The sequence below is a fragment of the Strix uralensis genome, chromosome 21 (assembly GCF_047716275.1).
Source record: "Strix uralensis isolate ZFMK-TIS-50842 chromosome 21, bStrUra1, whole genome shotgun sequence".
NCBI classification, from domain to species: domain Eukaryota; kingdom Metazoa; phylum Chordata; class Aves; order Strigiformes; family Strigidae; genus Strix; species Strix uralensis.
The window spans coordinates 10216227-10239607 of NC_133992.1; the positions used below are offsets into that span (position 1 = coordinate 10216227).

The 23381-nt window shown below is 39.8% G+C and overlaps 1 protein-coding gene across 2 annotated transcripts in view; it reads left to right on the forward strand.

Annotated features, from left to right (window-relative positions):
- The first annotated feature begins 12823 nt into the window (after window positions 1-12823).
- Window positions 12824-23381, forward strand: part of QSOX2 (quiescin sulfhydryl oxidase 2) — a 28992-nt gene continuing 18434 nt past the window's right edge. Inside the window, exons 1-6 of one of the 2 annotated variants that reach the window (XM_074891110.1) lie at window positions 12824-13070; window positions 17732-17832; window positions 19098-19146; window positions 20290-20398; window positions 20595-20685; window positions 23109-23254. In XM_074891110.1, coding sequence (XP_074747211.1) covers window positions 12836-13070; window positions 17732-17832; window positions 19098-19146; window positions 20290-20398; window positions 20595-20685; window positions 23109-23254 — 731 coding nt within the window. In that variant the 5' untranslated portion in view covers window positions 12824-12835. The remainder of the gene's footprint in view (window positions 13071-17731; window positions 17833-19097; window positions 19147-20289; window positions 20399-20594; window positions 20686-23108; window positions 23255-23381) is intronic. The other variant, XM_074891111.1, reaches the window with a different exon arrangement.

Consider the following 23381-nt stretch of genomic DNA (forward strand, 5'->3'; position numbering starts at 1 on the left):
ACAGTAAAGTTATTCGTGGAAAAAAAATGCAGCATTGGAAACATTGTAACTTAATGTTGTACCTTTCAGAGCTTAATGCTCAGGATCATGTTTTATTACCTCTGGAACATGCAAGTTCAGCTAGAATGGATGAACCTACATCCACACCCACGACAGGAGAAGGCAGACAGTGTGCGTTTCCGGTAAGGATCACCTGGAATTCCAGTTCTGCCTGAAGAAATGGTGCCCCAGGTTAGATTTGCCTTAAGATAGGACCAGCACAAGACTCATTTGGCAGTTATGAACATCACGTAGAAATCAGACTTGTGTGTTGATGATGTGCACTTCAGCTAAAGACTAAATTTTGACACGGGCTGGTTTACCACAACTTTCCTGCCCCTTCCATTTTTTCCATGTGGTTAACTGCTGACAATGTGTTTAAGCCATCTCCCGTGGGCACGTGCTGTGCTGCTCCAGGAGAAACTAAACTAAAGGTGTAGTAAACTATTATTTGCCCATAGCAGCTGCACAGACTAGTCCCTTTCCTATTTCCTACACCAGTGACACAGCCCCAGTGTGGGCATGTATGCCCAGGGATCCATACGCGCTTACATATCTCAGCGTGGACATGTAGATTTAATTTCTGATCCCTTAATTATTCTTTCTGCCAGCAAAGTCCTTTTTTCTTAAGACACTAACTCTGTCACTTAAATATTTACATTGTAGGAATCTGTGCTGGAGGAAGAGGCGCTTATTTCAAACCCAAAGATAGATCCTAAAGACAATGAAGATATTAATCCGTGTGACAGCAAGTTCACAGTGAAAGGCTTGGGGATGCTTTCTACTTTGTGTAACTTATGCCTGGTTCAGGCAGAAAATACTCTTCAAGGAACTGGTAAATCATATTTAATGCTATTATGTCCAATCTGTTTCAACCACTTCCATCAAACTTTAATCCAGACAGAAAGAGAGACAATCTTCTCATTTATTACCTAAGTGTCTTGCTCACTATACCCAATATATAAATCACTGCTAGGCAAGATGGTGGAGATCTCTCAAAGGTTTATTATGAGATATGATTACGCTGCTTCCTCAGAACAAAATCATAACTTATTCTGATTGTGTCATTAACAATTTACTCTCTTTTGACGCATTTTTAAAATAATTTAAGGGTGTTCTTTTTAAAAGAACATAGATCAGTTGAAGATAGACTTCGACAGGACGTGCTGGAGTTATTTTTGTTTCCAGGTTTTATCCTCAGTTCATATTTCTTCCTCTCAGGAGGACATATACAAATAAAACTGGCTGTTTATATATGAGCCAGTTATTTACATAGTTCTGGGTATGCATAATCTCTGTATTATAAATATTTACATATTGTGGCAATATTTTGTATTTGTGTTATTCTTCCAATGAACTATCTTTCTGTATTTACTCCTAGATACCGCAGTGAGGGAGACTATAGAATTGTGTGATTAAGACTTAAAAACAGTGGTCTGAATGACAGAAGTCTGGCGTAGGCTGCACGTTAACTAGATTCTTAAGACTAGCTTTGAGCATGTGGACATCAAATTGTCTGAAAGAAATCCTGTACCTCAGGCAAAGAGAAATTTTTCCATGGGCTGCCATAAACTCCAGTAGCAAGCCTTAGATCCTTGTAGTCATGGCTGCTTTGTGTAGCTGAGATAAAGAACCACCCTGTATTTGCCTTCTGTGCCGAATAATCTGTGTATTTCAGGTGTTGCTACGTCATCCTTAGAAGAAGTGGAGAAAGCACACAAGGATCAAAGAAGTCATAAAAGTCTAAGAGAAGAGCAGGACCCTTGCAGTCCATTTCAGGCATGTGGCAAGCTTATAATTTAACTGGGTTTTTCTCACATAAATTTTTGGCAGAAGAAATCCTCAGTATTGGCTGTCATGGAGATATTGTGCTTGGTACTCAGCTTGCAGACAGAGAAGCTGAAGTTGTATTGAGGTTTTGTTGCACCGTGTTCAAATAGTGCCCTCAAGTCTGGGGCAAGTCCAGTAGCAATTCACTGGTATTCTTTAGGTTTCCTGTATATTCAGTGATTCTTGATCCTACTCTCTGCAGGCTGGGAAAAGGAAGAAGGATCCTTCCTCTGATGATGAAGATGAGGAAAGAAGATCAACGCTGATTTCAAATGAAGCTACATTAGTGAAAACCCAGTTAAGAAAAGAAAGGTCATCAGAAGAGCAGAGGTACTGCACCTGTCAAGGCTGAAACCCTCAGTCCTACCTTCCAGTCCTCTTACTGTCGTGTCAAACCTTGCCTTGCTTGTTTTATGCCCATGGCTGTAGTCCTCTTCTGGAAAGAGGAGGCAGACCTGAATGACATTAGCCTGGGATTTTTTTTGTCTTGTATAGCTTAAAAAAAACCCCACAAAACCAAACACAAAAACCCAACACACAGAGGCCAAAACAAAAATATCCCAAACCAAAAACTCTTTTATAGGAGTTTGACATAATTCTTGTCACACTCATCAAGTGGTCTCTGCCAAGCTTTACCAGACAATCTAATTCTATAGAGTCAGTTGAACGGGTGTTGAAATCAGTTTTGGGCAGGGGCGGAATTGTCTTCAGAAGGCTGTGGGCTAGACAGAAAGCATCTGAAGTAACAGTAAAACACTTTGCATTATGCTGTCTGTAGGGAGCTAATACACCCAAAGATATTTAATGTTCTACTCAACATTCTTGAATGACAGTGCGTACCATACACTTCGTAATTTCAGTTTAATCCAACTATAATGTTATATTTTCAGATTTAGCACAAACTCTGAGAGAAAACTGGAAATCACACATATAGATGAAAAAGCACCTTCTGAAATCCCTTTGTCAGAAGGTAAGAAATACCTTTTCCCAGTAGGGTTTCTGTTGTTGTTTAATGTACAGCTTGAGTAATGGCTCTTCCTGGAGTTTGTCCATAGAGGATAATAGCCTACTACTTGTACCAGGTAGTGAAGCTACTTATAGGGCTAAAATAATACAGATCTCTATAAAAAATCCTGCATCCAAACTCTTCTGATCAGCTACACGGTACACTATTGTATTTGCTACATTACTGAGTTCCTCATCTTTATTTGACAAGACTGAACTTTTTTTGGTACAATAATATTAAAAACGGTCCTAATCTTGGCTGTGTATTTAATGCTACTGTCTTTTGAATGCAATTTACAGCTCAGGATTACTGGATTTGAATCCTAAATTACCTGTCAGCAACGTCTTCTATTAAATATTTTTTTCTGAAATGCTGATTTTTTAAAAAAATTTTCTTTTAAATGTTTCAGTTAAAGAAGGGGAAATGCCTGTCCCTTATGAGATCCATCAGGTGGATGCTAGTCAGTGTTTGAAGCATTTGGACCATATTTATCATGAAGCTTCTGATGAAGAACTGAATTTAAAAGCATTTTCTGAAGGATTAGCTTCTACTGAATCATCGTCCAAGTCAAACAACTTCTCTCTGAGATGTGAAAGTGCCAAATCGGACTCTTCACTCCCAGAGTTTCAGAAGGTGTCTGCAATTTGGATTGATATCTCAGAAAGCTCCATTTCAGACTCTGAATTGGAGCTGAAAAACGGACAGGACACAGATGTTAGCATCCCAGAAGAGTTTGTCTCTGACAATGGTGATGTGTTTCCTAATGTTTCAAAAGAGATGCTAATAGCAATAAGTAATGGAAAGGAAATATTACCTAGTGACAAACATGATGATCGTGAAGTGCCTGACAATGACAGCACCGAGACTTCATCACACTCCCAGAAATACCCTGGAGATGTTTCAGATCATGGCTGCACAGATGATTTGCTTGCTTTCATTCCATCAGGCAAAACAAATGCCTCCAAAACAAAGTCAGCAGATTCCTCCCAATCTGATAACCCTGCCAAGGGAATGGATGAGCCACACCTGGGTACCTCTGAAAACTACAATAGAAACAAAACCTGTTCTCGGCAGATCACAAAACAGGGTAAAGATGCTGTTGTCAGCCCTTCATGCAGTGATATTTACTCACCTAAGATGAACAGAATGAAACCTAGTTCTACAACCAGCGGAGTGAAAAAAGATGGTGGAATTAACAGATTATTTGTGGATCAAAATAGGGACCTAACGGGGTTTCCACTGACAGGTTCTTTGAAACATCTAGATTTGGTTACTGACCAATTTAGGAACACTGTCTCTTTGCCACCTGACAAAGATATTACAAATAACAAATCAATAACATGTCTATCTTCAAGAAACTTAACAGTTTCAGGAGGCAAAAATAATCATGCACAGCTTTTGAATGAGAGACTCGCACCCAGTAAACTCGGTAAGATTCTGTCTCTGCCCATGTCCATGCCAGGAATTTCTGAGGAAGTCCATCCAGAGACCAATTCACTGGAGTCTTTGCAAAGAGTGGCCACAGGAAATCAAAATAACTCAACAACTGAAAGGCAAGCCATAAAGGAAGCAAGGAGGGGACTGTTTTCTCCTTTCTCCTCAAAAAAGCAGTTGTTTCAAGCTAAGAACTGCTCTTCCAAAGGTGAAGATGATAGAATTTTTATTAGCGACGAGGGTCTCCCTCCAACTGATGAGGATACCTTGTCAGAAATCCTGTCTCCTGTTGATGAAGTATTGTCCTATGGAAGTGCTGACTTGCCATCCCCTAATAAAAAGGATTTGTCATTTCCAAGTGAAGATCTTCCTCCTCCCCCTTTAGGTGCAGATGCAATGAAAAATGATGATTCTACCTTCAGTATGGATGATTTCCCATCTCCACCAGAACAAATGACAGTCTCAGAGACTAGACAGTGTATGGATGAAGATGTATCACTGAAAATGGATGCATTACCCCCATTACCTGATAACACTGTGCCTAAAGAATTTCCCCTGCTCAATCAAGAGACAACCGATACTTTTTCAACTCAGGATGGTAGTCTCTTGGAACAATCTTTAGTTAAAACTATTTCCAGTGCAAAGGAGGGTTCACTAGAATACCAACAAGGAGAACAGGAGACACCTTTGCAGCATTTGGAGTTTCTGCCTGTGTCAAACACCGTTTCTTCTGATCAGGCCAGTAAAAGTCCTGACTTCATGATGAAACAATGTGAGACATCCTTAACACTGCCCAAAGCTGAGGAGGACCCTGACGACCCACTATTATCATTTGAAATTGGGGACAGGGTGTTAGTAAAGCAGACCCAGCCTGGAACCCTGATGTTCAAAGGACGGACTTATTTTGATAGTGGCCATTGGGCTGGTGTTGCACTTGACAAAGCTGAAGGTGATAACGCTGGAACTTATCAAGGGGTGAAGTATTTTGAGTGTGCTCAGCACTGTGGCATCTTTGCCAGACCTGATGAGATTTCACATCTCTTGGGGGCTAATGAAAACGGTTCCAATTACACTGGGGATGAAGACTCTGACTCCTATGATGATGAATCCTTTAAGGGAGGCTGCAAATATTCTAAAGACGGTGAGCAGAGAGCAGGGTTTACAGAGGAGAAAGCAGAAGACACAAAAAGTGCAGGAGGATCAGAAGTGAAAGAAAACCAGTCTAGGTTACATACTGCCTTGCTGTCTGGAAAAGGGCAAAAGTTTCCACATTCTGATCAGTGTAAGTGTAATGAATTCCTCTGTCCAAATAACTTAACGTGCTTGGGATCAGATCAAGAAAAAGCAGAACTGGCACAAATAAAACAAAGGATACTTGCAGATGTGCTTCTAATGAAAAGCAACACAGATGAGGTAAATGCAAGCAAAAATATTTGTTGCTTGGTAGAGGATCAGAAAAGAAATAAACTTGCTGATGACATTGCAAGTGAACTCAGTAAAAAGCTTCTGTTTGACACTTTAATTGCAGTTTCTGAAACAGCTCAACACAAATATAAAAGTGCCTTTGAAAAAGACACAATAAATTATGGCAAAGGCCTAAGACAAGAAGACAATCAGAAACTGTTTCTCCTCAAAGAAAATTCAGTTGTTATCTTATCTGAACAATCAGCAAAGGTTTCTGATCTTTTACTGTGTGATTTTGACATGCTTAGCATTCATAGTTGTCACACAGTAGCAGAGAGAATTGTAACTAAATTTGTAGATGATGCAGTTAAAGAATATAAGAAGATTAAAAGAAAACATGGATCAAAAGCAGACAAGATATTTCATTCATCTTCAGAGACTTCTCCAACCACTCTGCCAGTAAGTACAGTGAGAAAGTTTTTGTCTAAAGCGTTGGACCCGAAATTGGGTCTGCACACTGTATTGCCCCGTTGTTTTTTATTATCCATAAAAATTACATCATGTCAACATTTGGAACCCGATTGCTCACTTAATCTGACTGATTGCACATTTAAGGAATTATCCTGCAGCCAGTGGATAGCATGTGTATGGGGGAACAAGGATGAGCTGAGCAGGGGGATCATGACTACAGCTAGTCCAAACAAAGCAAATAGAACTTTTTGTTGGAATTTGTCAGTGAGTGAAAACTGATAAATCTGCACAAACTTCAACTCTGATTAATTTCAGAGCAAACCTGGACACCTGTCAGCTCATCTGCCTGCCTCCTTTGCAGCTCCTGGCTGTGAGACCTTCAGCTTTCTAATTTGGTATTAGCTCTGCAGGCAGCTTCTAGCAAAGTCAAGACTCTCAGAGCTGCCAGACTCTCCCTTTTTGTTCAGCCCCCTGGGAGACTGGAACTCCAAATGAAATGGAAGCTTTTGATGCCTGCTGCTTCCAATCCCACAGTGTCTAATTTTTACTTAAATAGTCCATCAGGAAGTATTACCACAAAAAGTTTAAAAAAGCTTTGCTTTGGGGGGAGTGGGGAGAGTCGTTCCCATTTGGAACAAAAATGCTTCAAAATGTCAAAAACTTGTATAGAACTCCAAATTTGGAATTCTTTCTAATTCTGAATTCTGCCAAATACAGTTAAAATAGGTATTTTTAAATGACACATCAGTAAGCCTTTCTTTGATCACATAAGTATGAAGATGGCTTTAATCAGTTGCTAATAATCTCAATACCTGTAAAAATTGTGGGAAAATATGGAGTACGTCACCTGGCTTTTCTTTTTCTCTCTACTGAAGTTCCTTTTAAAAATCCTTGATGCTGGTGTCTTTGGAAGCTCTGAAGATTTTGATCAGCCTAATTCTGACCAACATATGCTGTCAAGGCAAACACAAAAGCAATACCTGTACAAATTAGATCAGTGGCACTCAGCTCCTTGGAAGAAAACTGTGGAAGTTCCTCTTGTGATACCACATTACAGTTCATATATTAAGAAATTGTCTGCATATGCTGTAGAAGAATTATGGATCCCAGAAAACATATATTCAAATTTCAGTGTGCCAAAGCACTTTGAATGTAATGATCTCCCAGGGAATGATTTGGAAACAGAAAGCAAGAGGATGTATAATCAGGTATTTTTAAAGCACTATTATTAAACCTTTCTAGTGTTCTGTAGGCTGACCCCTATTAGCAAGTACTTAGTATTATTCTAGCTGCTAACACTAAGTATAGCTAAAGGAACACTGGAAGAGGTATTGCAAAATACTGCTTCTGGTAATCTACTGCAAAATAATTCTACTAGAATAATGTCCTTGCTGTGATACAAACCATTTGCTAAAGCTCTTCAGTCCTATGACCCTGGGCACCTAGCCCAGTGTCTGTTGGGTCTGTTCAGAAAAAGTCAAGCTTCTTGGAAAGCTGCAGACTAAAAAGTCCAAGTCTCCTGCCTTAGATGTCCTGCTGAGTTTGGACAGATCTTCATGTTCCTCAGAATCCTGAAACTACTGAGTTTTGTGGACCTCTGTCTACAGAAGGAGGTCAAAGGGTCCCATCAAGGCCTCTTGTACAAGCCATCCACACTTTGAGTGTTCACACGTTACTGTCCAGTATCTTCTGCTGTGCAGGTTTACACGCTCTCGAGGCAATGGTCACCATGACATCAGCTATAGGAACAGCAGTGATGCAGGTGATGTTAGGAAACTTTGCCCCCAGATGCAAACCTCTGCTGTCACCAACCTACCATCCTTCAAAAGCACTGAGAAAACTTTTGAAAGGGCATCAGTGAGAGATTCAGTTTATGTTGGTGCTGTGCTTTTGTTGTTACAGGTTATATTTGATTTGACCCGTGAGTTGCTGTGTGCAGAATATCAAGTGACTGCAAATCCAAATATGTTTCCATGGATGAAAGAAAATTTGGGATCTCACTGTTCCAGGAGTCTTTGCAGAACAACAGATGTCAATGATGTCAAGGTACATTCTGGAAATGTGAAGTGTACAATAACAAGAGTCGGTGAAGAGAGCAGATGCTGCAGTGGCAAAAAGACGAAAATGTGAAATTTGGGAGGATTATGGCAGTGTAACTGAGGTCATTGGAGAAGAAAACAGAATTGCTCTGAAATGCTTGAATGAACACAGACTGTATTTAGTTTAAATACTCCAAGTATATGGAGTTGTGTATGAGGAATAGGAATTGGGCTTCTAAATCTCCCTGGTTATGACTATCTTGGGTGTAACCTCTAAAGTAATCTCATGTTTAGAATGTCTTGGTTGGCCAGTATTGATCAGCTGCTTCTAGATCAGTTCCCTAAACTTTGGGAGGTTTCTATATTTAAAGCTGGATCTTCACACAGGCACCTGTCACTCATTTGCAACCTTCACAGTGACAGAATTCCTATGAGAAGAATTCTTTTCAGCCTCTCTTATTTTGTAGATGTTTGTTCAGGGTGAAATTGTTAAAATAATGAACCTGGAAAAGAATGACTTAGACATGAAAAGAAAATTTCTTAATATGACCAAGTATGGAAACTGTAAGAGAGACAGAGTGGACCTTATTCTGGTAAGCAGACTTCCAAATGGAGATTAGTTTACTTTCTCTTCTCATGCTTTTGTGAGAATCAAGTTTACTTAAAATAACTTCAGAACTTCAAGTTATTGCCTTCCTTTTCAGTACACTTGCAATAATAATCCAGTATTTCCAGTTCTTGTGAGTGGTTTAAGTTAAATAAATTAACAATGCATATATAAAGTTGTTAGATTAGGTGCAGTGTCTTAGTACCTTTCAGAACTGATCATGCTCTTATTCTTGAAGCAAATGTTCATGTCCATGTTACATTTTAGATTCAGGAGCTCCGCAAAGAAGAATCTCAGTGGACTTACTATGATGACGATGAATTAACTGTGAAGATGAGAATGACTGAAGACATATTTGATAGCTTGATCCTTGATACAATCAAAGTTCTTAATAAGATTTATCTGAGAAAAGCCTGTGCTTAGAAGTTTTTCCCTAAAAGGCCCTAATGGAGGAATTTTAATCTCTGACTTTTTTGGATGAGAAAAGCATGATTTAACAATTTTAATTCTGAACTGGTACCCGATACAATTTGTATGTTCATGTTTAAAGGATGCAAGCAGAGACTTAAGCAGATAGAAAAATATTACACAAAATATTTTCCTTGTGTTTTGTGCTTTGGGAATGCTCTTCTTTGTTATCGTGTTCAGGTTGTGAATGATGACACGTGACTCATATTTTGAAAATAATGTTCAGAAAATCATAGGTGACTGTCTTAAGAATGTAAATGTGAAGATGGAATTAGATCTCCTGGAAACTGAATTGCTGTGCACCTCTGTAGTTTGGAATAAACCCTCTAACTGGAACAAATTTAAAACTTTTCCTCAAGGGTACAGCAGAGTTAAAGGTGCCTGTGCACCATTTTCTTTTTTTTTTTAATACACTGTGGAACTGGTTAAAAGTAGCCTGGAGATGTCTTCAGAGACATGTCCTATGGAATGATCTCGCCCTGGCAGGATCTAGAGACAGACATTCAGTTTTAATGTTTACAGCTTTATATAAACGAGACAAATACTGATGTAATGCACTTTAAATGGGATACTTGTACATTGGTAACTCCAATTTCTGAAAATTAAGTATGTGCATGCAATTAGGTTATTTATCATGCAATTCACATGAGCCCTTTGAATTCTTACAACATCTAAACATAGGGTGCTGGCTCTGCACTTTAATTGGTAAAACAGAGGAAATAATCCTATTCTTTTGCATTGGCAAAATTCAAAAACCGAAGATATTTAACAAGGAAATATAAGCATTCCCTGAACATGGTAATTGTCCGCTATGTAAATTGCTGTGGTCCCACCTATTTTGCATGGAGAAGACTAATGATAAATTTTTATCTGTTAGTTTTTAAAAATAAATACTGGAATTCAGAAACTGCTCATTATTGAATAGTTGAATGTTAAGTAGATCTGATTTATTCAAATCTCATTCATTCGGGGTTTTTACAATCTGGTTTTGGTGGGAAAAATAGAAATACATTTTATGTTTCTATTTTTAAATGCTGATGCCTTAACTGTTTTCATACTGAATTGTTTGTTTTCTGAATAAACAAAATAAACCTTATATATGTCACTTCTATTTATTTGTACTGAAATCAATTAGAATTGCGGATCATATTTTATACATTGCTATTCTCATTAGTGAATGGGAGTAGTTTTGTGGTTTGCAGACAGCTCCTGGGGATATTGAAATGCCCTGTCCTGCTAGTTGCCATATGAACAGAAATAAAAAGGCAACTTCTGCCCCAAGCGCATTAACTGTTGATTTTATCCTATAAACTATTTTCAAGTCCCTAGTGGTACATTTTCTTAAGTCTCGGACTTTTATCCTCATTGATTAATTAATCCAGATAAGTTATTTGTTCTAAGATTAATGTTTTCTTGTTGTCAGTTTATAGTAGAATTTAACTCAATTTTTTTTGCCAGGACTCATAGACAAATTGTTGGATACAATGACAAATCTATATATTGAAGCACTACAGTTTTTCAGTTTATTATCACTATGGTTTTGCAGCAACAGCAGGATCCTCGTTGTGTTTGAATTGAAAGCTATTACAAATATCTCTTATATGTGTGAATGAATAGCTGAAGGACTCATTTCGACTGGTGCCTCATGGTACACTATATGTTACACTTGAGGAAGGTAACCATTATATTTGCAATTAGGTTTGTGAGTGAAGCCTGAACCCTTGCAAGATGCTGTATACAGAAGGACATAGCTATAAAGTAACTACTGATCATGAGAATAAAAGTGTATACAGAGCATGTCAGACATATTTAATATCTCCCACCATTCTGTGTTCAAAACCTTAGATTCTGGCACCCAGATATATTGACCTGTTCAGTCAGTGGCAAGACTTCAATATCAAGATTACTCTCCTTCAAGGTCTAATATTTTGTTTGCCTTGGTTTTGATCAATATTAACCTCCTGGGTCAATAAATCTTGATACTAGCCTCAAGAGGAGTCATTATCTTTCATAGAAAATTATTATTTCTCAGTTAAACCTTACATTTAATTTTCCTGTAATCCATCTCTTTCATCTTCATACATTTAACAATTCTTCTGAATAAAATGCACTCTAAAATATCTTAGGCACTGAAGTTTTTAAAAATCCTAATTAGCAGCTGCCACAAGATTTTTTCAGTTCTTTGAAGCAGTTGGACTCCACTACTGTAACCACCTAATTCTGTTACTTCTGGTACCCAGAAAGAATAGAGACAGAAAACCCCTGAGCTGGGATGTGACACAACCGCGTAATTTATAGCTGTGGATATGGATGTGAAAGATACGTGATTGATATGTGATTGAACTACTTCAGGTATTAACGGTCAAGAAAAGAGAGGATCAGGAAAAGAAAAGGCAAAGGTGGCAGAATCTGTTCTCAGTTCTCAAGAGGATTTTTACTGTAAATAGGATCCTTGCCTTTGTACTGACTGTGGATTACCAGCCAGAAACAATGATAAACTAGATTCTAAGTGGCTGAAGTAAGAATTTGGACACATTTGTTTCCTACCTGAAGGATTAAAAGAAGCATTTGTAACAGAAGCAAGAATTATCTTTTCAGGGACCTGTCTTTCATTATCTGAGTTTTAAACTCTTGTGAAGTCGCCCTCTGGGGACATCTTCTCTGTTGGTTTTCCGTCTCTGTTAATGTAATGAAAATTCTTGAGCCTGTGTTTACAAATGAAAGGAGACTTTCATACTGTGGCTACAGCTATAAAAGATGCTACAATCCATTACTAGTGCACCACCAATCTGAATTTACTAAAAGGACAGAGTTTCTAACATCCTCTTCAGAGCTCACAGCATCCGACATGCAGCCTTTTATCGCTTCTTCAGTTTTGAGGAGAAACGGCTCTTTCCTGCCAAGTGATATACTTTGGGATGAAACAGTTCTCGACCCAAAGGCTGCGCCTTTTTAATCTCTTCTCAGTGAGAAAATCATGAAGTTGAAACTTCTGTTTCTATAGCACATCGCCCCATAAAATCAGCCACCAAGCTTTAACCTCATTAGTTTTACTTTTTTCCTTAGACAGTCCCCCTGAGGAAAACGCAGCTCAAAACGCAGCGGCAAGGGGTTTATTTGTGGTGTGTCCCTGTCACCGGGGTTTGACAACGCACTTAAGCACGAAGCGGGAGAGAACGACCCAACCGCCTCCCGGGCGAGGGGTGAGGACATGGCGGTCGGCGGTGAGGGGGGGGCGAACGGCTGCCTTACAGGTGCGGCCCCACCTGGGGAAAGGCCACGTCGGCCTCTGTGGCCGGTGTGGCACGGGGGGCAGCGGCCGACACCGCTTCCCTCGGAGGGAAGCAGGGGCCAGCTCTCCCCCTCAGGCCGCCACAGCTCCGGGACGCCGAGGCGGGAAAGAACCAAGTGTGGGGCAATGGGGGGGTCGGGTCCCAGCGGGACCACTAGGCCGCGTCGCCAGGGCCGGCGCGTTGCTATGGCGCGGCCCCGCCCCGCCCCGCCCCGCCCCTCGCCGCGCGCCGCTGGCGTCCCAACATGGCGGCGGCGGGCGGCGGTGGGCCGCTGGCGCTGCTGGCCCTGCTGCTGGCGGCGGCGGCGGCGCGGCTGTACCGGGCGGGGGAGGACCCGCTGACCGTGCTGACGGCCGGCTCGGTGCGGCGGGCGCTGCTCAACTCCTCGGCCGCCTGGGTGGTGCAGTTCTACAGCTCGTCCTGCGGCCACTGCATCGCCTTCGCCCCCACCTGGCGGGCCCTGGCGGGGGACGTCAAAGGTGAGGCGCCGCCACCGCCCCCTCCGCGAAGGGCAACCACCGGGCCCCCGTGCCCGGGGAGCGGTCACCGCCGCCGCCCGGCTCTCCACAGCTGCGCCCGGTGTGAGGCCAGGCTGCCTGCGGGCCCCGCTGGCCCGCAAGCCCTCCGTGGCCTCCCTCGGCCCCCCGGGCCGCGGCTGTCGGTGCTCGCCCCGTGGCACCCGTGTGGGCCGCAGCCGTGCCTCGTCGTGCCTCGGCGCACGTGGTCACCCGTGGGGTGCTCGGCTGCGGCGGGGCCTCCTCTCCCCGTGCCACCCCCGTGGGCTTCGGCGGTGCTTTGCCCCGCATGGCCGTACTTTGCGTGAGGCACGGGAGCATCGCCCCTCTTCTCGCGTCTCTGGTGGCCAGCATGGCCCTCGCCGCGCCTCCAGAATGGCGCACGGGACAAAGCGAGGCGTGGAGGATAGTAGCGTGTCTCCAAATTAAAGGTTTTGTAGGAATCCAGGGATAAAACATCACCACCTCTCAGACACATAGAGCGATCCAGCTGCAGATTTACACGCAAGCATCTCTGCGTGCGTTGCAGCGTGCAAGTGGATGCGCTGAGGCACAGGAGGTATGTTTAGACTAAACTCTTTGAGGCAAGATCTTTATCTTCTGAATGTTTTGTAAAGGGACTAGTCTATTCTAGAGGTGAAACAAAAAATAAATATTGTGGTACTGCAGAGGCCCTGCATGTGTTTGATTTATATCTTACAAATTCAATAGAGCGTGAATGGACTAGAAGAGGGAAAAGAACCAGCGGGAAATAATGCAAAAATCAAGCTAAGTGAGAGTCAGATTTTCAGATTTGGCAAATAGTGGCCTCTGCGGTTTATACTGAGGGAGACCTGCCTTGCTGTGACTTAGTCTGCTCAATTTTTTTGGCAGGTGCTGAAGTGTTTTACTGTCTTTGTAGATCTAAGGTAAGGAAACAAACAGGCCCCTCATGTATTGGTTGAATTCAGTACCTCTGGTGGGGAGAAGACCTGAGATCAAATTTGTAGGAAATATTATGCTTAATATAGTCGTGTTAAAGACTTTTAAACTACTCTTAATTTAGCATGTGACCCAAGAGGCATTTCCAGGATGGAGACAGCGGTTCTAATGCATTCACATGGATTCATTTTGAGAGGGAGTGAGGAGCTCTGGCTCTTCTCTGGCAGCCTTGTATGTGAAAAGTGTTCACCGTTATCATGAAACGTAGGTGCAGGATTAGGTATACGTGGGTTTAGATACACGGAAATGGAGGCCTATCCAAAAATAGGTCCTGATGAACTCATCACACGCTGAGGATTGCTGACTGATGAGCAGAAACTCAAAAACTGAGAAACACAGAGGAGTAATGGTTTCAGAGCATTTCATATGCTCCTTACTTGCATGGAGTTTCTGTTCATACAAGCTGTAGTTTTTTTCTGTTTTTTTCTGTTTTCATAAGTTTGTGTAACATTTTTACCTTCTGATTTGAACTGCTTGTGGCCAAAATAGTATTAGCTTTTGAAGAAAAGTAAGAACAAGGAGGTGTTTGCACACTGCAGTGAAGATCACGAAGACCCTAAACTGACTGGAGCTTTTGTCAAAATTAGACAGGGACATGTTTATATGTTACTACAGCAGCATGGTACCTTTGAAGGTAATATTTTTTGTAACTTGTAATGACTACTTCAAATACATTTTTTCTTTCTCATCTGCAGTCATGATAACTGCAGATGATGTTATGCACTTGTATTACTATAACCAGTTAAAGGTCTATCTACTCTTTAATCCATTGAGGTTTTATGAAGACTTTCGTTTTAAAAGTGGATTTTTATGTTTGTGGACATTGGCACTACCAGCAAACGCAATTGGCTTCTGGTGTTATTTGTCAGCAAAATGTTTCCATTTTAAAGTTGAAATGAATGGATTTTAGTAGGAAACTGAGAACAGTCACACTTTTCACGGGTAGCTTCGTCCAAAAAAAACCCCAAAACCATTTCGCCCACTTAGACACAGTATTTTTCAAAAATATTTACTCATCTGCTAGGATATTGCAGCTCTCTTTGAGGACACAGACTCGTCTACATTAGAGAACTCCTAGGTCACTGTGGTTGTATTTGCTAATTTGGTATAGTCCAGTTAAATCGGTACAAATATTTTGTCCATACAAGGCCTGTGCTAATATACTTAAATTTTATCTAATTTCTCATTTGTTAAATCTTGGCAATACTGTCATTGCAAATGTCATAGCAGAACATAATCCTCCTGAAAAATAGGAGCGGTGCTTGTTTTTGTGTAATTTACGTTTCGAGTTTGATTCTCCCTCTCCTCTCAGAACAGGCTTTAAGCAGAGAGTCATTGCTGCCGCATTCGTAATCACACATTTAGTTTTATTACAGTAGGGTCCAAAGTGGTCCTTATAGTTAATTGTACTTTTTTCTGACTTAAAAGATGATTGAATCTATCCACCAAAATGCCTGTGGGCTGGAATTATGTGTGGTAATTTTCTGTGTACAAGTAACAAACCCTTGGAAATCCCTTATACGACAACCCTTGAATTATATGCAGAAGCAATCCACTCCTGTGGATTTGGAACAACTGTTCCAAATCTAGCAATAATGATTTCCTTCTAGAAATTGTTCTTCAAACACATTTGCTGGGGGACTGCAGAAACTTTGTCATTATTCAGGAAGCAGCCTACGGGTTAAAATACGTAACTCTCGAGTAGTAGGGAGAGATTCCTCTTATCCCTCCTGACTGAAGCTTTGTACTGGGAGATAATACACAGCATTGCATCTACCTGCTGGAGGGAATATGCAAGGTTTCTGCAAAGAGAGTGTCTTCCTCGTAATGTGCTGTGACTGCTGTGTTGGTATTCTGCAGCATTTCTTAAGTGGGAGGTTTGACCAACCTGCTGGATTTCCAGTTTGTCCAATACATTCATGTCACTCATTGGAACTTGTTTAGCATAAACAGACATAGTGTTGGTTGATATGATTTCACTCATCTACCCCTTTCATATGTGAGTTAGTATTTCAGAAATACTAATGCTAATTTAAAATTCATCAACATTAAAAAAACCCAATCCAGGCTACAGTGCCACTGTAAACATACACAGACTGGACTGTGCACTCCGACAACTTTCGCATCCTTTAGAGAGGAAAAGCTCCTTTTGAAGCAGAAGGAAATGCTAAGCAGCACACATCCCAGCTGGTGCTCTTTAACCCAAGTATTTAGCTAGAGATGGCTTTGCATTGTTGTGGGAGGCTATTTGCATTGGGTTCATTGTGCTTCTGTTCATTGTAGGGAGGGGGATCAAGACAGGTGGAAAAAGGAGGAGGAGTGGGGAAAGTGGAATGAGATAGATACCCAGAAGCCAAACTTTTTTTTTTTATTTATTTTGCATTTTATTTGATGAAATAGACTGTTGTATCTTTTGTGCTCCTGTGAATACATGCCCATCTGCTCCAGCATGCTTGTAGTTACTCCTGGTGCCTGTTCAGCTGTTGGCATGTTCAGCACAACTGAAATTCTCCATCAGCTGCCCCATCCTCCTCCAAAGACAAATAAAGGTCAAGCTAAATTTCAAAAGCAGCTAGGCATGTAACTAGCTGTCAATCAGATCATGAACTTGATGAAGCTTTCATGCTCTTTGCTATAAAAGCAAGTTTAATTTTAGTGCTTTTTAAATTTTATTGATACTTGAGAATTGTGGTGTACCTTCAAATTCTGCCCACAGCTGTTTTGATTTAGCTTAGCTTTAAAAAGTAACTGTCTAAGGAGTCTTTTGGAGCGGTTCTTCCTTAAAGTGATTGCTGCAGCAGAGCATGGCTCAAAAAGATAAGTTCCTAACAAAATGAGAAGGAAAAAGCCATAAATGAGTTGAAAGCTTTTATTGAAGTTATATAAGCATATTTATAGAAATACTTGAGGTTATTGCTATGAAACATTTATAAAGGAAACTTACAGTGATGTTCAAACTTAACTATTTAGCACTCTGGTTAAAACTCAGGTATTCTTTGAGGTATATCTAATGTATTCCTGAACAGTATGAAAAGATAAAGACAGCTTTCAGTAGACAATAGGTGAGCCTTGGCTTGTGTGTCCAATTCTGGAGGCCTCTGAGAAAACTGTAAGCTTGGTAAATAGTGAGGCCTTGTTAAAACAGCCGTAATACAAGGTGCATCAAATTTATGGGTTTGTACTTGACAGCCATGTGGATGAGTAACTGTTGGATTAATTTTATTCAGCTACAGATATTCTGTGTGCTTTATTTTATGAGCTTAGCTAATGGTAAAAGCTGGGGAATACAATCCAGTACCTTGCAAGTGTTGGGTTGGTCCCTATTTCATCTTCCTGGATTCAGTAAAATGTCTTCGGCCCTGCAAGTGCTACATTGTGTGTTGGGATTCTTCTTATGTAGGTGTATTGAAAATACAGTTGCAGCTAAGAAAAACAGGGAGGTTTTGGTTATTTAAAAAATCAGTAGATTGTATTACGCTTGACAATAGAAATGAATAGCAAATGAGAATTGACCAGAGGCTTGATTTTTATGCCACTGGAATCTATTGGAGTTCTGTTGTTGATTTCTGTGGGAAGCAGGGTAATCCATCAGCTGGGATCCATGATCGCTTCTGCTGCAAATTGAAGGATATCTTTGTTTTCAGACTGGGAATCTGCAATTAGAGTTGGTGTGCTGGATTGTGGGGAAGAAGAGAACTATGAGACGTGCAAAGAATATGGTATTCACTATTACCCAACTTTTAGGGTAAGTGGCATAGTATATTGCCTTAGGTAAATGCTGCATGCTTTATAGTAACTAAAACTAACAAACTTGCCTGTGCAGAGTGTTACATGTTGTTCTTTAGCTGGACTTTTTCTTTGCTTTTGGTGAAAAAGCTGCAGGGTTGATAAAAGATTAATTTGAGTTCTTGCTGAATGCAGTAGCTAATGCAGTTATTTATAGTAGTAACTCGCTCCTTAGTTCTGAATCTGAAAAATTCTTATTGGAAGAAGATACCATTCTAGAAAATACTATAACACCTAGTTGTGATATATTAATTAGATAATAACAATTTGTATAAGTATTTTTCAAATTCAAATGTTCATGGTTATTAATAGTGGTTTTAATTTTGATATGTGAAAGTCAAGGTAATACATTGAAATTCCATCATGAAATCAGCTTATTTCATGACCAGAGCTCCAATTAAAAATTTACCCTTGATTGATCCTTCACTAATTAATTTAATAATTTGCTAAATTTTGTAATTTCCCAAAACTGACTTTTACAAGGGATCTTGTGTTTGCCAAAAGTATCTACCATTATTCATCTTCAGATCTAAGTGCAGTTTTTAACTGCTCTTTGTCAATCTGTATAATCACATATTTAACCATAAGTGTAAGCAGAATGTGATGGATGGAGAGGATTGAATAATCTGTGTTTGTTATGACAGGAGAGGGGACAGGAGACATTTCACTGCAGAATTTGTGATGTTCTACCCTGATAGAAAGAACAATACTCTTTTTTTTTAATCTTTAAAGTTTTGGGTGTAAATTGGAATGTACTCTTTATTAGACACTGAATTTTTTCTGGTTTATTTTTTTATAGCAGAAGGCAGTCAAGCTCCATTATATATCCTGTTTAGCCACTGGAGGGAGTTGAGAAAATGTGAATAGTGTCTTAAGTATATACACAGTTGGTAGTACTGATTTGGTAATCAGTTAATTCGTGTTTGGGTTAATGTTTGCAGTAATGGATCAATATACAGCATTGAAATATGCATTGTGGTATTTTTCCTCTAAAGTTGGCTTTATTGTGTATCAGAGTTTCGGCTGCTACCCTTGTGTAGTTGGGAAGCAGGTCTTTGGAACTAAGAGGGAAAACTGTCTTCTGGATAGATAGATAAAAATGTTTTGTAATTGGAGCTGTAAAAAGTAAGTGTCTGGGAAGTCATTTTTGTTTCTAAACTGAGCTTTCGTCTTACACAGGGAGTTATTTTCAAAGCAATAATACTTTTTTTTCCTCCCACATAGTACTTCAAAGCGTTTACAAAGCAGTTTACTACTGGAGAAAATTACAAAGGTAAGAATGTCCTACTGTAAGAAATCCCCAAAGCAGTTATCCTATCAGCCAGGAATGTGCCACACAATAAGCAAAATCTGTTTGCCTGTCAATTAGTTTAGACAGCTAGAGATGGAATGGACACTAAATAGCTCTTTAAAATAGGATATTACAAGTACTGTATGAAAATGGAATGTCAGGCAGAATTTTAGACAGGCAAAACATTTGTTCAAGAGCTTAGGGCTCACATGCCTCATTTTTTTTGAAATGTCGTTCTTAATTTTCACAAATGGCTAGATAATTTTTTTAAATTACTTTTTTTTCCACCACTGCACCTCATCACCATGAGATCCAATTTGCTCAATCCTGACTGGTGCTTTTTGATTTGTCGGCCACTTTCCAGGCATCCTGAGTCTCACTGGGAAAACCCCTATTCAGATGTTGACTAACTGAAAACAGGCTTATCCTGTGTGTCTGACAGGATCACAGCTTGAGGTGGTTTGTCTGGGGACAAAAGTAATGTTGTCTTTTTCAATGGATTAACATTTAAAAGGCCAGAGGTCAGAAGAGAGACCACCTGCACCATTAACCCTTCATGTAGAAGTGGACTGTAGTTGTACCTGTTACTCTTTGGCGTTTGTGAGAGTTTGTGCTTTTTATTTCTTTTAAAGCAAATAACATATTCTCACAATTCAGTTATTTCCTCATATTGTTACGTGACTTTGTAACCTCACCTGGCCCATTTGGTAAGAATGGTACACCTTTATGTTTTTTAGTGTGTGATGAATATCCATATTGCAAAAAAGCTACTGAAGGTGCCCACGTCAGCTATTGTGAAAATGAGCACAGATTCAGAATGAAGCATTGTTTGAAGAGAAAATCAGCAAGGCAGGCAGATGGTTAGATTTGGAAAAGTCTCGAGGCTTTATTAATCTTGGAGTGGGATGACAGCTTTTAAATATGATCTCATCTCAATATCAAAATGAAACCCTACAATAAAATCCCTAGTCCCTATTCTTCAGCCAAATAGTATTCTGGGTTTTAAGTCCAAATTTAAAACAAAAACCTGACACAAGAAAAACATAAGACTATATGAAAACCTGCATGTGAGTAATTTTTTCCCAGTTTTCTGAAATGGTGTGTTTTTTTGTAACCTGTGCTCAGCAGGAGCAGATCGAGAGCTGCAAACAGTTCGTCAGATGATGATTGACTTCTTACAGAACCATTCCCAAGAGTTGAGACCGCCTGCTTGCCCGCCATTGGATCCAGCTTCGTAAGTTCCTTCTTTAAAATCCAGCTGGTGTATGCTTACTAGGTTAATTAAATAAAATGTAGAAGGTCCTATTAAAGATGAAGTAAGCTTTTTTCTTATTATCGGTTCTACTACTAGATTGTAAAAGGGAATTCTGTCAATAACAGTGGGTGTATTGCATTCTACCTGTGCTAAATAGCTTTTCTTTTCTTAAAAGGTCCAGTGATATTACTTCTCTTTTTGACAAGAACAGCCATCATTATACTGCTGTTGTGTTTGAAAGTAATAACTCCTATGTTGGGCGAGAGGTAATGTATGACTTATGAATGACATAATGAATGTGAATAAATGTTATCGTAACACAGCTGAATTTTATGTTAATTAGCCAAGCAACAAAATTTCTGATTATAGGACTGAATTAAAGGGTCATAAAGGGCAGGTCATACGTATTTGAGATATCACCAAGTCAAGGGATTATATAGGACTCTTGTATTTAGTCACACAGAGGAACTTGCTTACTAATGAATGTGATGCCATGTTAACTTCTTCCACTCATGTTTTAGTGGAAGATTAATTTATCAATTTCATTGTTAGCAGAATTATTTTTTTCTTTCATGATTTGGAAGATTACAACAAAAATATTGTCAGATTATGTTCCTGTTTTGTTACTGCGAGAGGACCATTCATAATGTTCATTCTTCTGGGCAGCTTTTGTGATTTCAACTGTTGATAATTATCTAAATTCTCTGGTTCTCTTTATACATGTATAGGTTTTAGAAAATTACGTTCTAAATTAAGATGATAGCATCAAATTATTTTCACAGCTCTGAGGCACTGAGGAAGTGGAAGTCTTTGGTTTTTTGCTTCCCCCACCCCCCCAATAAAATATTTGATTTGGCATCATTTCACCACCTAATGAGCCTGCTGTTAGCTTAGACAACTGTTACTTTTCTCTTCCTGCCAAGATCTAGGATAAGTAAAGAAAATAAATTGCATAATTATCTAGGCATAATCTGTGTAGAAACATCCAATGTCTGTGAAATGTTTCTAATTAGATTTGATGCTGAGATGGCCCAGTTGCATAAGTGGAGGAGAGTGTGCTGCCAAAAGCGAGAATCACTTTGAGAAGCAGGCTGCTTCCAAACATTTGTTTTCTGGAAGCTGCTGTGTAGATACAAGTGGGCATTACTGAAGAGAAGAAATGTGATGATTATAAAGTTTTTCAGCTTTTTATCACACTTGCTTTAGTTTTATTACCTACTGTTGTAGGGAAAGACTGAGTGTCATCTGATTAACAGCAAGAGGAGTCTGCTTTCGGAATAAAAAAAATTTGCTAATGTTATGTAGTATTTTAGCTTTATGGAATAGTTTAGTGAAATAGAAGATAACATTGCTTTCAAGTTTACAGTATAAGACAATATGGATAACCTAAGAGAAGTCACAGCAGCTGAAGAAAGGAAGACCATGCGTTTATCACTGATGAAGGGAAGGAAGGAAGAAAGGGTCTCTTGAATTACAAGTTTGAAAGTGAGGGGAAACGTAGCAATGATGATATTCACCTGGAAGAAGTATAGTTTTAAACTGTGAAACTAACAACAGGAAAAAGATATAGAAGAGGCAGAGACGGGTAAAAGAATGACAAGTAGAAATGTAAAAAGAGTTGGAAGCATGGAAGTTTTGTAGGTAAGAATGGAACATTTGAAATGGTAGTATAAGAGCAGAGGGTAATGGAAGGATGTGAGGAGTGTGGCCATTAGAATGGCAAAAGAGGATGCCTTTAGCAGTGGGATCTTAAAGGATTTAAGAAGGGAATAAATGAGTGTTTAAGGTTTTTTTTCTAAAGGGCAAATTTTCATTACTTATAACCGAGTCACCATATTTGTAGGTGCAGCTTTGGCTGTAGTTTGCAAAGAATTCTGATAGCTGAGTCCTGGCAAACCTTTGAGGCATCCTGATGTTACCACCCTCTTCTGCCTCCTCTACCCTTTGCTGAATTTTACATCTTGCAAAGAAATTTGTGCCCGCTCCCAGCTGCTCTAGTGCAAAAGCCCAACATCAGGCTTGTACAGCTGATGAAGATTGGTTTGAGCTAGGATGCTGGGCTGGGAACTGGAGCTCTTGCGATATAGGCACCTATCCTACATGGAGTCTGCTGTGGGCTTGGTAAACAAAAAGAGCTGAGCAGACAGCTGGGTGCTGTGACACCACCGGCTACACAGCTTGATTTGGCAGGGCTTTCCAGGCAAAGCCTTAGCTCCTGTGGAGCCCTGAATTGTTTTTGAAGTCATGGACTTTGACATCAGAATGCTGTGCAGTGGTGGGACCAATGTTTCCTCACTACCCGAAAACTTGCCTTTAGACTCTTACATATATAACATGAAACATAAACCTGTTGGTGCCTGTGGAATATCCTCTGGGCTATTTTGAGGTTTATGGGGACATTTTATCATTTATTCTCATGTTTTCTTCAGATGTTAGACTTCAAAGGGAAAAGATCAGGATAGACCAAGAGGAGAAAATGGAAGATGGGAGTAATAATTTCCAGAGAAGAGTAAATCTTCTTTAACTGAAATTGTTAGTGTCCACGGAATACTCATAGATGTACTTCCTTGGTGAACGGCTTAATGATACCCTTAAAGGATGATGCACTTCACCTATTTATCTGTCATGTCCTACAAGATTGGATATTCCTTGAACAATGTATAATTCATGTCATCTTTTCATTACCCAGGTTATCTTAGACTTGATCCAGTATGAAAACATCATTGTAAAGAGAGCACTGAATTTTGATAAGCTTTTGCTTGAGAAACTTGGTATTACCTCAGTCCCTTCATGCTATCTGATACATCCAAATGGGTCCCATGGATTAATTAACATGTAAGTGGTTATTTGAGGTATATGGGGAGGTTCACTTAAGCTATAAAAACAGTTTCCATAGCTTCCTTTCATGCAAAGTAAGTTATTCTACAACCTTTTGCATGGATATAGTGACAGTGTGTCCTGG